At 43.4% G+C, this 15,904-nt stretch overlaps 1 protein-coding gene across 1 annotated transcript in view; it reads left to right on the top strand.

Annotated features, from left to right (window-relative positions):
- The window catches only part of DIEXF (digestive organ expansion factor homolog (zebrafish)), a 16,756-nt gene extending 1,143 nt beyond the window's left edge, over positions 1-15,613 (top strand). The window contains exons 2-14 of the mRNA XM_009330206.1: positions 3-332; positions 561-660; positions 1,150-1,189; positions 2,398-2,647; positions 3,645-3,857; positions 5,973-6,061; positions 7,450-7,860; positions 8,964-9,183; positions 11,250-11,452; positions 12,691-12,873; positions 13,500-13,612; positions 14,032-14,277; positions 15,080-15,613. Of these exons, the coding sequence (XP_009328481.1) occupies positions 3-332; positions 561-660; positions 1,150-1,189; positions 2,398-2,647; positions 3,645-3,857; positions 5,973-6,061; positions 7,450-7,860; positions 8,964-9,183; positions 11,250-11,452; positions 12,691-12,873; positions 13,500-13,612; positions 14,032-14,277; positions 15,080-15,326 (2,645 nt within the window). The 3' untranslated portion in view covers positions 15,327-15,613. The remainder of the gene's footprint in view (positions 1-2; positions 333-560; positions 661-1,149; positions 1,190-2,397; positions 2,648-3,644; positions 3,858-5,972; positions 6,062-7,449; positions 7,861-8,963; positions 9,184-11,249; positions 11,453-12,690; positions 12,874-13,499; positions 13,613-14,031; positions 14,278-15,079) is intronic.
- Positions 15,614-15,904: the final 291 nt, after the last annotated feature.

Here is a 15,904-nt window from a genome sequence, read left to right on the forward strand (position 1 = left end):
AGGGGAGGCGTTGCACCTGCATTTCGCGCTGCCGCCCGTGAGCTTGAGCTCTCGAAAGAGGCAGGGAAGGCAGAAAATCTGGGCTCAGATCTGCTCGAAACAAAAGTGGCGAAGTCTTGCTGCGCGGGCCGGGCGCTGCCGTAAGCCGTGGAGCAGCGGGGGGCTCCTGTTCCGGCACGGGGTCGGTCCCTTGGCTTGCCAGGGCTCCAGCTTTCCCGCTGCCCGTTCCACGCCCCTTCCTGATCTCGGCCAGGCCGCGAAAGTACGGCACGGCAGGTCGTGTGTGGCGGGAGCCGTGCCCTCCTCGGCAGGGTGCCCGTCTGTCGAAAAGGGTACCGGACTTCTGGAGCCCCGTGTAAACTTGCGAGGAATGAGCTGCTTAGTCCAAACGCTGTGTGATTTGGTGCTGCTGTAGAGTCCTAGGAGCCTGCGGGGAAGACGCCGCCAGGTCACCTGTTCGGTTTGACGTTACACGCCTTTAGCAGCGGGCAAACAGTGTTAAGGTCTGTTATTCGTGTGTACCCTGGAACCCTCCCGGCGTGTGTCGCTTGGGCTGGAAGGCGGAGTCCCTGGCCTGCTGGGGAGCCATGTCCTGTGTCTCACCCCGTGCGGTGACACTCGGTCCCACTCAAGGCTCCGCATCTTTCTGAAAGACGTGAGGTTAGTTTAAGCCCAGCTTGTGCAGCGTCTTGTTTGCAGAATTGCAGTCGCAATGCTGGTTAATTAACGCTGTTTCTCCTGTAGTATGTGACTTTTCCCCACTTCGTAGATCAATATTTAGTGCTAGATGTAGGCTCTTGCTCTGGTTAGCTTCGTTGTACAAACTACCCTTGTAGTTAGATTCCTTTTAACACCTGGTTTTCTGATTAAAGCCAGATTCTGCTTTAAAACATTTCTCTTCTTGATCTATTCTAATGCCTGAGCCCCTAGGCTTCACATACGGGGTACAGCATCATCTGAGAGGGTAACCTCTCAGGGTAAGTGCCGAGTCTGTTTTCCTAGGAAGAATTGTGTGATGCTTTGGTTTTAAGCTTTCTTTTAATTTCTCTAAGGCTTGTATAACTCATCAATTCCTTCTCCCCCTTCATCTCTTTCATCCTGTGTATAACATCATTGACAGAGTAAGATATTTCAGTGTTTTCTTCTCAGGGTTTCTGGAAGACCAGAAGCAACTCAAGTCTGTGAACTGGTAATATATTTTTATTTCCTCCTTACTTTCATCTTTGTGTGGTTCAGTGAAACACTTAGCATTTCACGTTACCAAGTTATTCAGGCTGATTAAGTTGTTCCCTTTAGAATAGAAAACCTGCGTTTAGGAGGAAAAAAAATGAATGTGATTTTTGTGTGGCTCTGAATTGTTCTCTACAGTGTCTAACTCAAAACTGTAATACCATGAGAGGGCAGAAGCAGCAGGAAATAACATAGCTCTTCTTGGGTTTTTTGCATATTACTTAGTCACAGTGAAAAGTAAATCATGCTTTAAGTTGTTTTAATAGTATTAATAAACGTAGTGTTGCATGAGCTAGGAGATGTTTCGTTCTCTGTTGAATGAAGAAATAGTTAATGCTCATTCCTCTTCTTCAGATTGCTGGTGCTTTACTTCTCTTTCAGTCAGGATTTGATAACCTCCTTTATCATCACATCAATAAAAGACTTCAAAGTTTCAGTGTGGAAAAATTAATTATTTGGTTCATTTGTTTCCCTTAGCAATTTTGTGCATTAATATCCTATTTACTGATTTTTCCTCTTTGGGCTGAAAGGAGCTAAGAAGGAAGTAAATGGTGCTGTGCTTACAATCCTGGTTTTGCTATAATTTTGGCTGTAACCTGGCACGCTGCTGTTGGTTTGTGTGAGCCCGGGACAGAACTGGCTCCGAGTCTGGCTTGTTTGAAGCTTAGAGCTTGACAGCTGAGCCAAACCTGACCAACTCCCTAGCGGACTATTGTGAACTGATGGCTATTTCACTTACCTTCTTGAAAGCCAGAAGCGTTTTCAGTGAGCTCTGTCCCTTGTATGCATGCCCTTCTACAGTTTTTGCTGTGTGTGTGGTCTTCTTGGGAAAATCCAGTGCCAGTTCAGTAAGCGCCTTGTCTGTGGAGATCAAAGGTCCTCACTCAGATGAGACTGACAGAACCAAATTTTGCGATGCTCTCAGTCAAATCAGTGCAGAACGAGGCACTTTGGCCTAAGTCTACCAAGATGCTTTCATAATCTAAGGGGAGGTGTCCAGCATAACTATGTGCATAAAATGGTGATTTTTGAGAAATTCCATTGCATCTGCATAACGGTAGGATGGGAGAGGGAAATCGTAACATGGGAACTAGAGGTGAGGGTATTTGCCTGCTGCCTAATAGAGTGTTACTGTTGCTGGCGTTAAACTAGTGTTTTCCCTTCCAGTCCGAGACTTCCGATAAATCAAGTGCAGAAAGCGATTCGGAGGCTGAAGTGGAACAGGTCTCTGTGTATCGTAAGCTCCTGGCTACCCTGAAGACCTCTCCTGAGTCTGAGAGTGAGGAAGAGGAAGATGAAAGTGAATCGGAAGAAGCTGGGGAAAGTGAGACAGAAATGGACAGCGAAGGGTCCCAGGAGACCGGAGAAGCAGGTGGAGGTGAAGAAGATAAGAATGATGTACTAGACCAGGAAGAAGGTAGTTTGTCTTTTCCCATGCTTTGGTAAACATTGTTTCAATTAGAAAGTTTGAATAATGCATGTTTTTAGCCAGGATCCTGGTGTAGACTGGCTTGTTGGCTGGGTGCTCTTCTGGCATGGAGACTCTGTTACTCCGTTGCCTCTGTGTGGGTGGGAGCAGCAGCTGCTGAAGGATTTAGCAGGGGAGAGGGTAGCTGTGCTCATTTTCCGGCAGACAGCGCACTGCTGCTTCCTCAGATGTTGTTTGTGCGGCAGCACAGAGGAAATCCACATGGAGCAGCATACCAGGGGTTCTCACCCACTCATGGGAGACGCAAGCTGTTCTCTCACACAGCATCTGGTTTGGCTGCTGCCACCGAGAGGAGGGAAAGGTTTGCCTCATAGCAGAGGAAAGAATATGTTAATTGGAAGGAAACCTCCTCTCCCTTATGATGAGGCATCCTCATTCATGAAGTCTGCAAAGAAATTCTGGGAGAGGGGAGTCAACTTTTTATTATTTTCAGTTATTTGGCGTCTTTGGAAACTAAAACATATTCCCCAGATAGGTTATTTCTTTAATTTTCTCTGGGGAAACATACATCATATGTTATGTTACGTTTGGCATGCTAACCAAAAGTCTTCTTTCCTGTAGAATACAAAGCCTGCTTTTATCTTTTTGGATAGAATATTGAAAGAAAAAGAATTGGTAACTCAAAGGGATGGAATATCCCTTCGGCCAGTTTGGATCAGCTGTCCTGGCTGTGCCCCTTCCCAGCTCTTGTGCACCTCCTCGCTGGCAGAGTATGGGAAGCTGAAAAGTCCTTGACTTAGTATAAACACTGCTTAGCAACAACTAAAACATCAGTGTGTTACCATATTATTCTCATACTAAATCCAAAACACAGCGCTGTACCAGCTACTAGGACGAAAATTCACTCTATCCCAGCTGAAACTAGGGCATAGCTATAGACGGTAACTTTTCCAGGAGAATATAACCCATTTCTCTCTCTAACAAGTTACAGCTACAGACACAGCAGAGCAGACGCTTGCCCAGGAGCAGGCTGATGGTGGGGATACCTCTTGTGACCCAAGTCATGGAGTAATTGAGGAGTTTACTGATGTGAAACACGAATCTGAATTTAGCTTGGAAACCAATTTCATGGAAGAGGAGAGTGGAGACTGCAATGCAGATAAGAGAGAGAGCACTTCTTCACAAGCCTGTTCAGAAGGTAAAACACAGTATGTTTGTGTTTAGTGATCTGCCTCTAGAGGAGTATCCGTAAACCTGTGTAAATTATCAAATGCCCGAATGGCACGCTATATAGCTTCTGAGTTCTTCCGCTGCATTATTCATTGTATTGCCCACATGTGAGCTGGTTACATAAGGGGCGCTTAACGCTATTGCAGATGTGTAGCTGAACCATTTGTTTTCTGTAGCCCCTGTGGACTGGGATTTGTGCATAGCTTCTGTTATGACCAATAAAGCTTGAAATATCAGGAACTAGAAATGTGCGTGGAGGGGGTTATCTTGTTCTGTTGCTTAATAGTAGTTTAAAAAGCTAGTGTAATGCGAAGGGCCCTGCAAGCCTGCACTTGACTTGTGGAAGATATTCTTGGCACAGACAGCACGGGAGATAATCACAAAGCTGACCTGTGAGGGCATCCTTCACAACTCAGTGGAGTTAGAGGTGAGATTCTGGGAAGCTTGGGGCAGCCACAGTAATTTAGACAAATGCTCAGGGCTCTCTGAATTTTGAAGGTTATGCAGAGGAGTCTGACTGCACCAGGATCAGGAAGGCATGAGGCATCAGCGGAGCATCTGTGTGGTATCTTTTAGGGTGTAGCGCAGAATCTCAACGCCGCAGTGCGCTGATGGGTGCAATCTGAGCTTCAGTGTTGGAGTCGTCCCACCATGTGTAGTACAAATAACTGTGTGCACGGGTGTGTGATCGTTCAGTGATATGCCACACATTGGCACTTGCAGAGCTTCTATTCGTATTTCATGCTCTGTGGTTTTAATATCAGATGGCATAGTTTGAGAGGGAGAAATATGTTTGTAGCATCCCTAGTGATGCTGGCTTGTCATCTTGGAGCAGCAGCTGACATTAGATCTGGGAGGCAGCCTAGTTGATACATGAAATGTGTGGAAGCATCAAAGGGCCATGTGATAGAAAAAACAGCTCGTTCTTGTTACCATGAGAATATTACTTAGGCTGTTGGCATTGCATTTTAATGAGAACTGTAGCTCTCCAACTGCATGCTAAGTATCCTAACAGCTTTGTGCAACCTGTAAATGATGCACTACTTTTCAGTGGGTTCCTGTAGCTTGGAAGTGGCTTTGTAATCTATTACAGAAAATGAGTCACCTAAGATAGCAGAAAGGGGATGGATTCCTACTGTGGTCCCGGGGTCACTAGGATTCCTGAAAACGCTTCACATTATTCCCTCTTCTTTATCTGACAAATGCTGGAATCAGTAAAACTCAACTGAACAGAGAATCTGTGTTACAGTTATATGATATCCTGTTCACTTGCGTTGCTGGGAAGATATTCTCACAGTGTCATAATTAGCAAATGTCTTGACTTTTGCCTGGATAGCTTGTGTGTGGGCTAGATATCCTTTGGCAAGCACTAGTGTTCTCTAATTAGTTTTCTTTATGCAGTGAGTGCTGCTGTGCTTCAAGCAGTGTACAGAGCTTGGTTTTCAAAATAAGCTTTGCATGTGACTTGTGCATGCCAGTGTCTTTGAATATAATATGATTTTACAGTTCCTTGCCTCTCCTTTCCAAAAAGAAATGCTGATTAGATAAATCAGACTTTTGCTCACTTAAGGCAACTTTTGCCTCCCTTCCCCAAAACCCGCCTAATCTTTCTCTGCTTTATCACAAACTGTATTCATATCACTGGCTAAAGATGCAAAGCCCTGGGCAGAACTGTTTATAAATTAAGAAGGGCAGTAAGTTCACTTGGGTCTTTCCTACTGACAACCTATTTCACCTGCAAGGGATGGATGTGTCAGAGATGAAGGCAGAAAATTGCCACAATGTTTTCTACTACATACTGCTTTCCTATCCAACATTTGTTTTGTGATTGAAAGTTCTAGTACTTCCATAAGCGCTGCTTTTTCTTTTTTTAAAGCAATCTGTCAACTCTGTTCTCTCTGTTCTTGTAGAGAGAGTTTGACATCTTTTCTCTCATCTCCAAATGCTTTGAAATAACTAGTTTTAACGGTGGTGGTGGCCAGCATGGAAACTGTTGGTGTCATTTGCAAATCCATTTCGAAACTTGATTCTAGTATTAGCTACAATAGTTCTCAGGCTATTTTTTTGTTGTTGTTATAAATAGATCCATTTAAACAGCACATGGACAAAGAACTTGAAGAAAAAGAAGTAGAAAAAATGTCTACGCTTCCTAAAACTTCAAGTCAAAGCAAGGTAACAGTGTTCTGTAGCCATCCAGAGTTCCTAAAAATGCCTGGATTAAAATAACTCTTTCTTTATACAAGTGAAGTAGATTCATAGTTGTTGTTATTAGCTGTTGACACTGGAATTGTCAAGATTTTGTCACTGTGTTGTTGCTGAAGTGCTTTCTTCTTCACTTAGTGCTGAGCGAGAGTTGAAATCTGAAGTCTGCTGTTAAGTAGGCATGTGGCGACACATCTGAAAAACATAGCTTCAGAGTTTGATCTGTAGTCCCAAAACCACAGGTTTAGTACTCTTGACACCGGGCAGAAACAGGACTGGTTTCTGAGTGGTAACAGCGCAATGCCAGGGATGTGCTCTGCAACTGAACTTGTGAGGTGACCACGTACAGCCTTAAAAGCACTTGTGATGCACTCTCACGTTCTTGCTTCGAGATGGCTGTATCTCTGTACGCATTTGCAAGCCAGTAGAGGGGAATTTAACACTTACATTGTTAATACTGGAAATAATAGGTGAATTACAGTACCAGAAAACCGCCTCATTGCTTGAGAGAGAATATGGGTTTTGAAAATGTTCATTTTTAGACAAACCTTTGCTTCCTAACTTTTTCACATCTGATTTTGTTTTGGAGGGTTGCCTTGCATTCTGGTCAGCCATATGCTGGGTGACATTCATTGGAAGATATCCAATGGTTAGTCAGTCAGAGAGAAAGCTGTGATCTTAAAATTTTAGTTTATTTTTTTTCTTTTTTGGAATATGGTGGCCAAAAATACCAGTGCCACCTGAAGCTGTGCGTGATATATCTTTGCTTAACTTGGTGTAGCTACTTTACAGAGATAGATAGGGACAACTTGCGTAGCAGAAGGCTTAAAGTTTAGAGTTGTCCCCTACTACACTGATAGCTTTTGCCCTCGAAATCAGACAGACTTCCAACAAGATTGCATTTAGCAGCTGATTCACAACTTCTGGGTTTAGTCCCTAATGGGGTTTTGCTTTCATCTTTAGATAAAGTACATACCTCAGTGCAGCTGATCTATAACTGTAGTCAGACTCCAGGGTTCTCATCTTGTCCCTGGTTTGTGCCACTGATTGGCTGGATGGGTTAGGCAGAAATGACATCCTTCCTCTTCCTCAGTTTTCTCATCTGTACAATGAGGACAGTTACAGACACGTCACTGCAAAATACATTCGGATCTACTGAGCTCAAGTTTATTGTTATTTACCCTGGTAGACTCTAAGGAAGAGATTGCATTTTGGAAAAAAAGGTTTCAACTTCTATTATGAGAAGAGATTTCTCAAATTTCATGAACTTGATTGAACTGCCAGCTGTGGTGATGTGCTTTTAAGTGTACTAAGTTTGGTACCTATGACTCCTCTTTGTTTGTTTGTTTTCTTTTCAGTGGCCAAGGCTGGGCCAACTAACTTTTTCTTCCACTTTGGAGAAATGCAAAACTTTGAAAGCAGACAAAGAAGTCGATGTGAAACAGCTTTATCTTCACAAGCCTTTAGAATCCACTTGGCCAAAAGTGAATAAACAATTTCTCTCCTCGGCGAACAAACCAAGCGATCCCTCTTTTACCCCGTTACAAAGAGAGCTCTTCTGTATCATGAATACATACCGGGACTTGTTCTATCCAGAAAGAAATGCTTTAACAAATGGAGAAGAAATCCGGCATGCTTACTGCTTGCATGCCTTGAACCATGTTCTGAAGGCAAATGCCCAGGTGCTCAGCAACAACGCCAAACGAAGAGACCAAAAGCCAGGGACTGACAATGATGACTACAGGGATCAGGGGCTCACTAGACCTAAGGTAAGAGAGCTTCGTTAATGTGATTCCCCCATCCCCACCCTGGCTGTCCGGTCAGGCTGTATAAACATCCTGGTGGATTATCCGGAAGTATTTCTGTTGCTGCTCTCTCAGGTGACATGTTCCTGGGCCTGTGCCTTTCCACATCCCTTTCTCGTGCCTGGAAGTTGTCTGCCGTGGCCAGGGCAAATACCCCGTGAGAAGCAGTGAGCACAGGGTTGTCAGTCAGCCTGTTTCTGTGCTTGAGCCATGAGTTTGACTTCTCTTTTTCTTTGTCCCCCTATCACTACAGACTGACGTGTCACCTTTTCCTGCTTCCATTTCTAAATCTACCAGTACAGAAAGGTGCCTCCACATTGATCTTCAGTGTTAGTGCAGGTAGTGTAGGCTGTCGCCCAATGTGGGATGTCCCAGAAATTTTTTTTGTCCTTAGGCACTTGTGGGGACTTGCCTGCATGGAAGGATCTTTCTGTACCTGGGAGACCTCGAGGAATCCCAGTTCCATCGTCAAGGCCAACTGTCATAGTTGATGGAGCGGGCCTCAAACCAAGGCTCCCTGGATTCACAGCATCCTCTAGTTGATAACCAGGTGGATTCAACTAGGGCTAGCCTGTCACTGGTGGTGCCAACTACCTGTTGAACAGTTTCAAAGTTGGGTTTCAGTGTTTGCTGCACGTCTGGCAAATGCCTTTGGTTTCTGTGTTGACTCCCCAGTTAGATATTTATATTTCAGAGTGCTGTGCAGAGGCTATTGCCACCCATCCAGGAGCCAGCTGTTGACCCTGTCTGTGTATTGTGGGAGCTTTTGCTTGCTTGGGGGTGTAGGGAGAACAGGAGAATGTGCTTAGTTTTCACTTCCCCTGTAATGGTACCCTGGGTGTGAGGCGGGGAACCAAACTGAGCTGCTGGCCGGTACCTGTTCACGAGCACACTGTCCCAGCGCATCCTCCCTCCTCGCTGCATGTCGGAATTGTTTTATTTTGATTATTGGGATGCCCTGGGGGCAGATCTAAGTTAAAAAAAAAAAAAATATTTACTTAACATACAGTTAACTGTGAGTGGTCATATTCTATGGGTTATTCTGTTGTAACCGTTGATCTACGCAGGTACTGATGATAGTGCCCTTCAGGGAATGTGCTTTGCGAATTGTGCATATTTTCATCAGTCTTCTTGAAGTGAATGACAAGAGGAAAATAGATGTAAGTAATAAAAAGCGCTTCAAAGGGGAGTTTGGCTCTGACCCAGAAGAGAAGCCCCCCAACCTGAAAAGGCCTGAAGATTATGAAGCTGTCTTTGCTGGCAACATTGATGACCACTTCAGAATTGGTAATGACCTACTGAACAGATGATTTTTAGCTTGTAAAGAACTGAGATGTAACAAGTTCTTCTTAAATGTTTAGGAGCTATCAGGGCTGGAAGTTCTGGTGAGACTCTAGGCTCTGTGGTATTCATGCTGGTTTTGCACTGGCAACTTGGATTTTTATGAAAATCTTTCTTGCCTTGCCAGAGCTTAAAAAGGAAGAGAAAATACAAAAGTAATTAATTTCACATCAAGTTCAGAAGCACTTAAAATGCAATGATTGCTTTATTGTAGCAGGACTGCCCACACCTCATTTTAAAGAGGATAGCCTTGATTATGCAGCAGTCTCTTTCATGTTATTAAAAAAAAAAAATCTTTTGGGTTTAATCAGCCTATTCGCAGCGTCTCTTGTAGTCAGTACTGTTTGGAACAAAATTAAAGCTCAGTACTGAGCAAAGCAGTTTTCTACTGTGCTGCCCATGTTTTTCATGAAAGCAAAGGAGTAGCCAACAAGTAAGACTGTTGGACAAGCCGCAAGTTTGAGACTATTTCATAATATTGTAATCTCATACTGTTTTAGTAACTCAGTATGCACAGAATTAGCTAGTGGCTTGGTTCCTGGAGCTGCCATGATGAGTAGGCAGTTTTTCTAACTTAACTTGACAGATCAGAGGCTTTTGAAATTATTGCCCTTTGAAAGATAAATTGGCATCCCAAGAGATTTAATGGTACAGTGGAAGATGCGAGCAGGTCCCACTCAGTCTTTCTTCCTTCCCCAGTGAATACCTCTCTGGCTAAGAGCCTCTTACTTTCAGTAGCATAATAACTTTCCTTTCAGTTCTCTCCCATACCACAGTCTTCTTGATCCACTTAATAGGTGTGAAGAAATGCTTGGAGAAACTTTCAGTGCTGTTACTTGCAGAAGCAAATCATAGAAGCAGAATAATTATTCTTTCTTACTGTGCCTCACACCCTGTTACTTCTGCACAAAGATCTAATTTAAAGTACATTTGTTATGCCTTACTAAGACCACCCTTTCGCATTTTAAACAGAAAAAAGACCTGATGTTGTTAAACTGTGTGTATGCTGTGACAAGTGATATCTTCTTCCTGGAAATTCAACCAGTTGTGCCTTTCCTTTTTTTTTCCCCCCGTTTTTATCATTGGATTAAAATAGATAGCGGGAGGGGTCCCTGTTGCTGTCTGTGTGAAATTCTTGCAAGTGCCTTCAGCTGTGCCCACGATAGCTGGCTTCACACAGAGAGGGAGAGAAGTTGAAGAGACGCCTTTGTTGGGCAGACCGTAGCGGGTGGTTTCAATATGGTCTGGACTACCTGGATTTTTAGGATCAGAAAACTGGGGGTCCTAGCAATGTTGCCATGTTGTTATGACACAGGTAACAAAACAAACTCCTTTGATTCCTTCCTTTTCCTTTCTTTATCATGAGAGGTGACGCATAACCTAGTTCGGCATGTACACCACAACGTGCGGTGTGAGAAGCAGTGCCAGGAAAGGTGCAAGACTGGTGATGGTTTCAGTCATCGTAACATGAAGAACCTTTTCCTTTGCATTTTAGTAGCAACTCTTGTGGCCCTGTGAATAAAGGCAGTTTATAGTCAAGAGGTCCACACTGAATTTTTCATGACAGATTAAGGTAACAGTTATTATAGTACCGAATGGCAGAGACCAAAGTCTAGGATTTAGGGAGAAAGGAGTAGTTAATCATTTCTGCTTTTTATTTTTTTTTCTTAAGTTCTTCAGCCTCCTCATCCCCCTTTTTGGCTGAAAATGACAAAAGATGTCTTTCAGTTAAAAAATGCTGTCCAAGCTATGAAAAATCTGGAAAAAAGTACTACTGAAAGAGTTTGCCGAGCTTCATGAAAATCTGCCAAATGCTTGTCAAATGGGGGTGGGGTGGGTAAGCACTTTTCAGGGAAAAAAGAGTTTCAGACAGATTGGTTTTGTCCAGCTCTAATCATTAGTATGTGTTAAGGGAGAGGAAATGTAGGGAGGTACTGTTACAGAGCGTGCTGGAAGAAAATGGTTGATAATTGACCTTAACTAAGAAATTGCTGTTGGTTGTTGTCGGACAGGGGTTGCGATTCTTCAAAAGAGTATGAGACTATATGCACCATTTTACTCATCGGATATCATCATTGCCTCCCCCCTGGGTATGAGGACTATTATTGGCGCAGAGGGGGAGAAGAAGAGAGATTTTGATTTTCTATCATCAATAGAAATTCTCATAATTGATCAAGCAGATATTTACCTGATGCAGAATTGGGAACATGTTCTGGTGCGTTTTCCATATGTATTCATTTTTGTGTTGTACTGTGTCTCGTTAGTCTGATAGAACTTAGTTTTGGCAGTGAACGGTATTGCTATTTTTTTATTGACTTGATTCCAGATACGTATGCTTGTTCCTTTTTCTCCCTCCACCCTGATATTTTCCTTATACTAAGAATATTCTTTCTACAGATTTTGGTAGTATTCAGCACCTGTTCTCTATAAATCTTAGTATTTGGTACTTCAGTGGTATATTTCATCAGAGAATTTTTTGGACAGTTTTAATTATCTTGCAGGGTGAGATAATGATGATGCCTTTAATCACACCTGGAAAAAAATACGCTGTCTGTCTTACTGCCCAGTGTCGCAGTCAGACTGCAGCCGCATGAGGAATCCGTACAACCTAATTCAGGTTCCTCCAGAAAGCGATAGGAGCTGGTGCTAGTCTCCACTGACTGTAGAGATACTAAGCATTAATCATGTCCAAAGTTAAGCAGTATGAAGATTTTCCCGTGTAATGAAAATACTGCTCTGGGATTGTAGCTAGTATGCAGTAGTACCCATGCTTTTTGGCTTTTGGTTAGTAAAAGTTTTCAGGGTTGAAAGGTTGGGGGTTTTTCCACATAGAAACACCTTTGAGGTACCTGAGCCGTGCATTTCGACAGCATGATGTTACTTTGAATGAGCCCAGAACGTGTCTTGTTTCCTGGGGAGTCCCAGCAAAGGCACGTCAGCCTACGTGATATCCAAGGAACGAGTCCTGGAGCCTGTTTCCTGTTTTTTCCTTTGGGTGCAACTGCCTGCCATGCGGTGGCAGCGGCGCCAGTCCTAGGCGTCATTTAGTGAGGCCAAAATGAAGTGAATTTCTTCCCTTGCACCCACACTCTCCCTGAATGCAATGGGAAACTGCACTTGGGCTTCTTTTAGCTCAGAAACCTTGGGCCCACTGACTTTAAAACAAACAAACAAATCCATTATACTTGCCCCATGGGAGAAGATTGGAAGCAAAGGTTACTGTTACTGATGGCTAAAGAGGTGGTAGCTTTCAGTTCTGTGGTGGGAAATCAAGTAAATTACTCTTGTTGCGGTCAATAACTTCCAGACAGTCATGTCTTGGAAGATCATTACTGTTTTATATTCTGTGCTGTCTTGCTCATCCCTGCCTGCTTTCTCGCTGCAGTTGAGGCTCTTGCAGTCTGGGTGCAGGGATGTCAGTCAGTAGCGATGTGTTTCCATCTCTCTGTGTAGCACCTGATGAAGCACATTAACCTGCTGCCTCGGGATTCCCACGGGGTAGACTTTTCCCGAGTGCGAATGCTGAATCTCAATAACTGGTCCAAGTACCACCGCCAGACGCTGCTGTTCAGCGCTCTTCAGGATCCCCAGATTAACTCTGTCTTCAACAAACACTGCTTCAATTACGTGGGGCAGGTGAGTTCACAGATGAGCTGAAATCCTTCTTTTAAATGCTGGCGTAAGGGAGGCGGAGAGGAACAGAAAACGCAACGCGTGGAAAAATTCAGTTGTGGAAAGACTGCCTGCGTGCCAGTCATTTCCATTACCCAAGTATTTCAGTCTGAATCTCCATGACGCTGCACGACGATTTCCAATGCTGTGCCAAAGGCATGAAGAACTACTCTTCTTGCAGCGATACTTATTTGGTCCTGTTCTTTCATGGGTAGCTGTTTCATGTCAGAAATCAGATTCTGGTTTTTCTTAATTTGACACACACAAGTTACCTTGTTTTATTTATTTTGTTGTTAAATGGAGGGTTTGCCTGCTTCCCTTCACCCCCCCCCCCCGCTATTACTTTGAAAGAAAAGGGAAAAGTAAAAACCTTAGTTGTCTATCTCAAATTTATGGAAGTCGGAGCATAGGCAGCGGTCGTGTATATTTAACAGATCTGGTGTGTGTATACGTGAATGTAGTTTTCTATTGGAGCTTTCTTAAAAACAGCCTGTGCGCTGCTTGCAGATGTGAGGTACGAGCAGAAGCCGGCTGGAGTGTGGCTGCCTTTGAAATGCCGCTTCCCTGAACGTCCTACTTTCTTCTCGCAGGTGGCCGTCCGCAACGTACCGCTCAGTGGCTCCATTAGCCACGTTGTGGTCCAGCTTCCTCATGTTTTTCGGAGGCTAGAAGCTGAAAATGTAACTTCTGTAATAGATACAAGGTACTCTGTGTTCCAGACTATTTTGCTATGCGCCAATGACTGCAGTTTCAGGTTTAGTTGAGCATACTGTTTCCTGCAGAGCACAATGTGATTTCCCCACAGAAGTATGCCTCCATTAGCCTTCAGATGCAAGCTAGGCTCTGCGCAGGTGGAGGGGAGTACTGAACTTCTTGCCAAAGGCACTGGAGAATAAAGTCTGGGAAAAGAATACCGGTCTCTGCCATAACTGTGTAGTGCTGATAAAGCCTTTGCCTTTTATCTTCTACACGTGTAGCAACCCTATGAAGTTAAAGAAGGAAAAATGTAGTCGGAATCTTCTGTAGTCTCTTGTGTCTGATGATATTCCTGTTTGAGGTCATACCAGTACTGGAAAGCGCAATGTTACCTCTGGTTAAAACACATTTGTTTTCTTAACTCAGGTTTCAGTTTTTCATCGACAAAGTTTTGCCTGAGTACCGCGATGCCATCATGTCACACACGCTCATTTATGTTCCATCATATTTTGACTACGTGCGTCTTCGAAATTACTTCAAGAAAGAGGAGCTGAATTTTACTCACATTTGTGAATACACTAAAAAGGCTGGCGTCTGCAGAGCAAGACGGTTCTTTCTCAAGGGAGAGAAGCAGTTTTTATTGTTCACTGAGCGCTTCCACTTTTACAAAAGGTGAATTGTGGACCGAGTTTTCCTTTGGGTTGCATGTGTGCTGTTTTGGAAGTAGAGTCTGACCTTAATCATAGATGGGCTATCTTGCTTTTTGAATCTGTTGGATCTCTCTGAGGACTTGTTTGACTGAAGTAAGAGCTTTTCAGTTTCCTTTAAAATTTTTGCATGTTGTCAGCAGTCCCTTGCAGAGACTCTAATACTTTGGTATGTGCAGGGCTTTATTCAGGAAGGTAAGTGCTGCCAAATTCCACTGATCTCAGGACAGGATGATATAGCCTGCAAAATGGGATTCGCTGTGCCTTTTACTTGTGTTCATCTGTGCCACAATAATTACATAAAATTCTGGAAAGGTGTATGTAATTGGTTCAATAACACAATACAGCAAGCTGAGGCCACCTGGAAAACTTGCAATGTCCTGAGTGGAGCTGTTTAGAAGCTCCTAATGGAACAGTTTTTTCTGTTAGCAGAAGATGTTTTGGCAAATATGAAAAGTTTCGTGAGGCTCAGTCTGATCAAGCTTCACTGTCTTAAAATCCAAGCCAAAGAGGCTGAATACTGCAGAATTTGGTGGCGGTCTGTACTTCAGAGAAAATCGCAGTGCCTAGCAGCGTTAGACCCGCCTTCCCCCCTGCCCTGCATTCCACATCTGTGTTAAGTTCAGTCTTCATGACACAGGGTTTGTAGAGCTGAGCTACAACTGATGTGGAAATTGGAAGAACTGAGATAGAATTGGTGTTTTAACGTTCACACTTTGTAAAAATTGCCAGCAAAGTTACTTGTTTGTTTTTTTTTCCTACTACAGGTATACGATAAAAGGCATTAGGAACCTCATTTTCTATGAGTTACCAACCTACTCCCACTTCTACAGTGAGATTTGTAATATGATGAAGGCCACAGACAATGGAGTGGATGCTACTTGGACCTGTACTGTGCTCTACTCCAAGTATGATGCTCAGAAATTGGCTGCAGTGGTTGGCATAGATCGCACAGCTCAAATGCTACAGTCCAAGAAAAACGTGCACCTCTTTGTTACAGGAGAAAATGAATAAGTGATACTGCAGACTAGATGTCTAGAGGGACCTGGATTTTACTCCTAATGCACTTTTTGATGTTGCTTTTTTAAAAAGTATTAAACTTTTTACTCCCTTTTACTAAGTATTCTGTTGAAATTGTTCATCTAGTATTAGATTTTGTATTTCAGTACTCTGTCCAACAAGAAACGAAGGATGTCATTCAAGAAGGCAGGGCTTGGGGGTTTCTTCTGTATAGAAACAAAATCAATCCAGAACTATTCTTCTTGTATGTTGAAAAACTCACTGGTCAGTAAGGATTGATGCTGTGATAAATAACTTTTGATTGGATTGCTTCACTTCTTTTTCAGGTGTAGCAAACTCACCTTCTTTTGTCAAAGGCAACTATTCCCTTTAATCGAGGGGAAGAAATGTGCCCGAGTATTTAATGCAGTTGCTATTCTGTAAGCCTGTGTAAGGGAGGTGCAGGCGAAGCCTCTTCAACACAAGCGCGTTGTTGAATGGGAGTTGAACTTGCTTAAACTTGACAGTTATGAGAATCCGTGAATGTGCTGGGGTGGAAGCTATGGTTTCGCATTTTTGTCCTGAGTGACCTA

Source organism: Pygoscelis adeliae, unplaced genomic scaffold, assembly GCF_000699105.1.
Source record: "Pygoscelis adeliae isolate BGI_AS28 unplaced genomic scaffold, ASM69910v1 Scaffold308, whole genome shotgun sequence".
NCBI lineage: Eukaryota > Metazoa > Chordata > Aves > Sphenisciformes > Spheniscidae > Pygoscelis > Pygoscelis adeliae.